Source organism: Octopus bimaculoides, chromosome 13, assembly GCF_001194135.2.
Source record: "Octopus bimaculoides isolate UCB-OBI-ISO-001 chromosome 13, ASM119413v2, whole genome shotgun sequence".
NCBI lineage: Eukaryota > Metazoa > Mollusca > Cephalopoda > Octopoda > Octopodidae > Octopus > Octopus bimaculoides.
In genome coordinates, this window is record NC_068993.1 from 46,816,186 (window position 1) to 46,822,567 (window position 6,382).

The window sequence follows — 6,382 nt, forward strand, 5'->3', positions numbered from 1 at the left end:
TCTATATTAAAATTTGTGTGTGCATGTATACTTGTCTGTATGTGTAGTTTCAGACTTTATACACACACACACACACACGAGTGAATGGACAAAACAAAAGAAAAAGGTACTCAACATATTTACTAGGTATTATATATATTATTATTCTAAAAAATAGTTTGATTTGGCTCCATGTGACTTAGTTTTGCAGACTTCTTACATAGACTTAGGTCATTCAGGCTCTACTTACTGATTCCAGTTTAGTAATTTGTTTTAAATAATGATAATAATGTGTGTGTTTGTGTGTGTGTATATGTATATGAGAGAGAGAGAGAGAGAGAGAGTTGGCAAGAAAGTAATTTTGGTTGTTTTTTTAGTATGAAATAAAAGTAATTTTTGTCATACAAAGCATGAACTTTAATCAATTATATATATTTCCATTTTGTTCAATGACCTTTTGCCATCTTTCTGGCAACTTCATGATTCCGTGCTCATAGAACTTCTGGTCCTTATCAGCCAAAAACTGAAGCTAGTGCGATTTCAGGTCAACATCATTGTTGAAAGTTTTACTATTCAAAAAATTTTGCAAACTTTAAATAAATGGTAATCTTATGGTACAAGGTCATATGGTGCATGTGACATCACTTCCTGACCAAGCTCCAATAATTTTTCATGAGTTAGCAAAGACATGTGTGGTCTAGCATTGTTAAGGTGGAACATCATTCCTTTATGATTTGCCAATTCTGGCCGTTTTTCTTTGATTGCTTCTTCAGCTATTGGAATAAAACAATTGGGTGCACTATCAATTTGGCATGGCTCACTGGACATTCAGCCTCTTTCGATAACAGTACTTTTTGGCACTGGAGATGTGCACATTCACACATACACACAAATACTTGGTTACAGAAGTATGCACATATAGATAGAAAGTGTGAAAGAAAGACGCTATAATATATTAATTGAATGTGATTGATAGAAACACATTCCCACTCTTCAGATACGTAAAGAGAAATATGCTTACACATATAAACAGAAGGGAGGGGAGTGAGAGAGAGAGAGAGACAGACAGAAAGACAGGTTGGGAAGAGAAGCATTAAATCATCTGATGTCAAATAATTCAGCATTGAATCAGTGGTTCCAAATAGTTGGTGCCAAAACGGCTGCGTCAAAATGCCTGTGCCAAAATGTCTCCTATCCTTGCCAGCAACCTACAGCCATATGTAGAGTCATTTTAAGTATGGTGATCTCTCTCTCTCTCTCTCTCTCTCTCTCTCTCTCTCTCTCTCTCTCTCTCCATAATAATTATAATGGTAACCCTTATGATTTTCTTACCTGCTCTTTCCTCTGCCCCTCTCTATGACAGGACCCACTGAGGCACACACATGAAAGCAAACCATTACCAAAGAGTGCCGGCACCAGTCCTGAGGCTGAACAAGACCAGAAGACGACGCTGTTTCAACGCAGTATCTCTGAGGTGGACAGTTGTCTACTTGACCAAGGGGACAAACACTTCAACCGAGTCGTGATGAGACGGAGAAACAATAGTGGTGGTGTCTCAGGTGAGTGTCCATACACGTTGATCTGTCTATTTCTTACTCTCCCTCTCATATATTTGTGTGTGTTTGTGTGTGTATTTGTTGGTTGGCACATATATATATATATATATATATATATATATATATATGAGAGTATTGTAGTTCGCTTGAAGCATTGTGTATTGTTTGTAAAGAATAAAAAGTTTTGAATGGTACAACAATGCACTATAATACAAAAAATGGACTATATACCTGTTGTAATTTAGTTATATATACCTGTTGTAATTTAGTTATATATACCTGTTGTAATTTAGTTATATATACCTGTTGTAATTTAGTTATATATACCTGTTGTAATTTAGTTATATATACCTGTTGTAATTTAGTTATATATACCTGTTGTAATTTAGTTATATATACCTGTTGTAATTTAGTTATAAGAATATCTGAAGATGGAATTGTATTCCGAAATATCATCGGACTATAGATAACTAAATTACAACAGGTATATAGTCCATTTTTTGTATTTTAGTGCATTGTTGTACCATTTAAATCTTTTTATTCATTATATATATATATATATATCCAAGCTGAGAGAGTAGAACAATCTACGCTACATAGCTAGTTTCCTAGCTAGTTGCTAACCATGAGCTATACATAAATTTTTCCAGCTTATCGAAGTTTGATATGACAAAGGCCTACAGCTTCCGATGTCAATAAATTATTATTGTTCCTGAGCATTGTTTTTTATGCGTACCACAAACTGCTCAATGCTTGTAAACTTCCAACACCTTGATCCTTGAATCTTACAATTATATATATTTATATATGTGTGTGTGTATGTGTGTATTCTTAGTAAGGAATCAATGTAAAGCAATGAGACACCACATCTAAAACACTCTTTGATTGTGTATCTGCCTGTCTGATCAGGGCTGACATGAGGTTGAACAACAACACTCCGCCCTATCAATGTAGTGCTAAGCACCACCCCAAAACAATTCTGTTACACTCTTCATATGGTCGCAAGTTGTAAATTTTAAGTATCGACACCACCATTATTGTTGTCAATATTTTTGTTATTTCAGACGGTGGAATGTCATTATTGAAAAACCCTTCAGCAGCAATGAGTCGGTTGATCAGCCTTGTTGACAAATCAAAGAATTCTCGGGACAACGGCCACAATGAGAAAACCTTAAACCGTCCTGTGATGGCGTTTGTAGTTCAGCGTCATGACTTGGATAATCTGCAGATTGCCATGAGACATGCATTGAGGAAAGCTATCTGTAGAGTGTTTGCAATGCAGGTAAGATCTACAGGAGTCTCTATCTTTCTATCTATCTGCTTCCTTTCCGTTTCTCTGTCTCCTCTCTTTTGCTCTCTCTCCTTCTATCTGTGTGATATTCAGTTTGAATGACAAATAAACAAATAAGCTGTTCTTCTGAGTACTGTAGTACTCTTTCAGAGGAAGATGATAGCAGAAAGAGTTGGTTCTGTAGTGTAAGTTAATTAATAGTTTTACTTTTTTCCATTAAAAGTCGGACTCAGTAGAGATGGTTAATGTAATTGTTGACAGAAATGCTGGTAGTATAGTGTGAGTTAACTACTACTATGCATTCTTGTAGAAAGACATTAGATTATTTTAGAGTATTAGATTAGATTATTTTAATTATGTGGTGATACATACCCTTTTTCATCTCTCTTTATCTTTGTCCCTGTGTTTTCTTTTTGTATCTTTTTCTCCTTTATTTCTTTTATTTCTCTAATTTTTTTTTTTCTCTGTGTTTTCAAACTCTTTTAATTCTGTAGCAGTATCCCTGAAACGGAGACAATTTCTTTTAAACTTCTGAATTTCTTATTGAATAAATTCCAATAAATAATAATTTGTGGTTTTCTTCCCCCCTTTTGCAGGGTTTAAACTGGTTAGTGAGGACCGTCACCCAAGCAACTTGCATCCACGACCTGCTCTGGTTTTTTGTGTCTTCATTGTCGCCGACATATGATGATGACGAGGAAGAGGAGGAGGAAGAAGCTGAGCAGCAAGTGAAAGAGAAGAAAGAACGAAAAGACCAAGAGGTTAACTAATTCTTTCCCACCTGCTCTCAAATTCCTGCTCCCTCCTTTTGTTTTACTAATCATCCCTGCACCATTGTTTCACTGAAACCCCTTTAATTCTTAAAACCCTTAATCTTGTCTGTGTCCTAGCTGACTGTCATTGTGCAATGAACCAGTGCAATTTGAAACTAAGTTTCAAACAGTTGCAGTGGAACTAACTGTTTCGGTGATCAGTTTGCAGTGATGCATTGTAAACTTTGACACCAAGAAATAAATGAAAAGGGAATTAAACAGAACCAGATTTTATTTAATGTTAAAATTTTTTTTATTTTAGTGTTTTTCAATCAACCTTGTTGGGTGATTTGCCCAAACCAATGTAATTTTTCCATGCCAGATTTCCTGACCAATGATGAGGCATGATTATCTCTGGTCTGGGTTTTAGTCAGATTGATCTTTTGCTTGTTGAAATATCTCAATGGCCTATGTCACAAGTACAGATGATAATAGTTGTTCATTAACCAAAGTAGTTCAGTTTGAGTTTTTGAAATGCTAAAATGGTTTTTTCACGACTCACTTGTTTCAGTTACAACACATGGTCTGGGATCAAATCACTTGTTAGGCTGTACATCTTTTGTTAGTTTATTTCTTTTCTTTTTGTTTTCTTTATAGTAAATTTTTTTTTGTTCAATAATTAAAAACAAAATGTATTCTTTATTTTTTTCTCAGGATGTTCCTCTTTGCGATCATCCTCTTGCTGATGTTGCAATAGCTGGAGCAGCAGTCCACCCATTACCTGTCACCTTCCATACCCTTTTGCAGACAGTTGCCGATGTTATGATGCATCTTCCTCTTGGCACTAGTCTCCAGGTAAGTTGTGCACTAACATTACAAACATACATACACACTCTTTTACTTGTTTCAGTCATTTGACTGCAGCCATGCTGGAGCACCGCCTTTAGTTGAGCAAATCGACCCCAGGACTTATTCTTTGTAAGCCTAATACTTATTCTATCGGTTTCTTTTTGCCAAACTGCTAAGTTACGTGGACGTAAACTCATCAGCATCGGTTGTCAAGCGATGGTGGGGGGACAAACACACATACATATATATATATATATACATATATACAACGGGCTTCTTTCAGTTTCCGTCTACCAAATCCACTCACAAGGCTTTGGTGGGCCCAAGGCTATAGTAGAAGACACTTGCCCAAGGTGCCACACAGTGGGACTGAACCCGGAACCATGTGGCTGGTAAGCAAGCTACTTACCACACAGCCACTCCTGCGCCTATATATACGTGCATATATATAGTTAAACTTCTGCTTTGATCCCTTGGCTTAAATACCATTAGCCCTCCATAGTTCCATCAGCTTCTTGTGCCCGCTTCTGACAATTGTTACTATTATTCTGGTCTTACCATCATCTAAATTATTATCATCATTTAATGCCCACTTTTCCATGCTTGTATATTCAAATAGAATTTAACGTGGCAGATTTTTCTGTGGTTGGATGCCAATTCTCACTCTTTTCTAAGCAAGGCAATACCCACTTCCATACACACACATGCGATGGGCTTCTTTCACCTTCCAGGTACCAAATACATGTGCAAAGGACTGTTTGACTTGGGATGATAGCAGAAGACACTTGCCTAAGGTTCCTCACTCTAGGACTCAACTCAGAAGACTTGCATGGTTACAAAGCAAGCTTTTTAACCACACAGCTACATCTACCATTATCATAATCACCATCCTTCTTACTCGTTACCGGTTTTCATTTTCTTTGTACCACTCTGCCCTGACAACATTGACAGCAGTGGTGGGGGGGGGGGCAGCTTTTTCCTCCATCCATCAGCCTCTCTTTCCTTCTCTCTGTTGATAATATCTGCCTTCGATTTCATTAATATCCAGAGTGCTGAGTATGTGTATCTTTTATTCTAGTGGTTCCCAAACTGTTTTGGGCTGCTGCCCCCTTGATACCCAGGCCACATTCCTAGTGCCCCCACCCAAACTAACCATCACTGACATAGACCTCTTTCTGAAGCAAATTCAGCGCAACTGTATTTTACAAATAAGATGTAACCTAATGAACCCATTATTTTGTTGTTTTTACATGAATCGCTACCCCATTATTGCCCCACTTTTTTACATGTATCGCTTCCCCACTATTGTTCCCCTTTTGACATGAATTGCTGCCTCACTATTGCCCCATTTCAGTGCCCCCTTGGAACTTTCCACCACCTTCAGGGGACAGTACCACCCACTTTGGGAACCACTGTTTTATTCTTTGGAGAAGGTAAGGTTGTCTAGTGAAAGATGTTTGTGTGTATGTATCTTAGCCTCATGTTCAAGCAGTTTCTCTCCTCAATCACAAGGTCCTGATTTTGATCCCTGAAAGAAGGAAAGGCAAAATTGGCCTTGGCAGGATTTGAACTTGGAACATAAAAAAACTGGAAGGACTGCCACAGCATATTCCCCCCCTCCCCAACACTTTTACAATTCACCCAATCTAACAATAATAGCATTTTACTTTTCTGTATTCTTTGCTCATCATCGTCATCATCATCATCGTCATTATCACCACTGTTATTGTCACTGTCTTCTATGTTTTGTGTCCTCTCCAGCAAATGGCAGTACGCTGCTACTGTCTGCGTTTCACTCAGGCTGACCACCAGTTTCTACACGAGAGTCATGTTTTCAGTAACATTAGTAGGATTTTGGTTAAGTCTGACGACGAAGACACAGAAGATAACAACACTGAAAACGCTCAGGTTTGAACTTTAAAAAATTTTTCTTTTATTAATTTCCAGTAGCAGGA

General features: G+C 37.4%; 1 protein-coding gene across 7 annotated transcripts in view; it reads left to right on the plus strand.

Moving 5' to 3' along the window:
• LOC106869699 (E3 ubiquitin-protein ligase MYCBP2) overlaps positions 1-6,382 on the plus strand; it is a 145,882-nt gene that overhangs the window by 116,513 nt on the left and 22,987 nt on the right. For all 7 annotated transcript variants that reach the window (XM_052972468.1, XM_052972462.1, XM_052972464.1 and 4 more), the window contains 5 exons: positions 1,343-1,538; positions 2,600-2,817; positions 3,423-3,587; positions 4,293-4,433; positions 6,189-6,335. In XM_052972468.1, the coding sequence (XP_052828428.1) occupies positions 1,343-1,538; positions 2,600-2,817; positions 3,423-3,587; positions 4,293-4,433; positions 6,189-6,335 (867 nt within the window). The remainder of the gene's footprint in view (positions 1-1,342; positions 1,539-2,599; positions 2,818-3,422; positions 3,588-4,292; positions 4,434-6,188; positions 6,336-6,382) is intronic.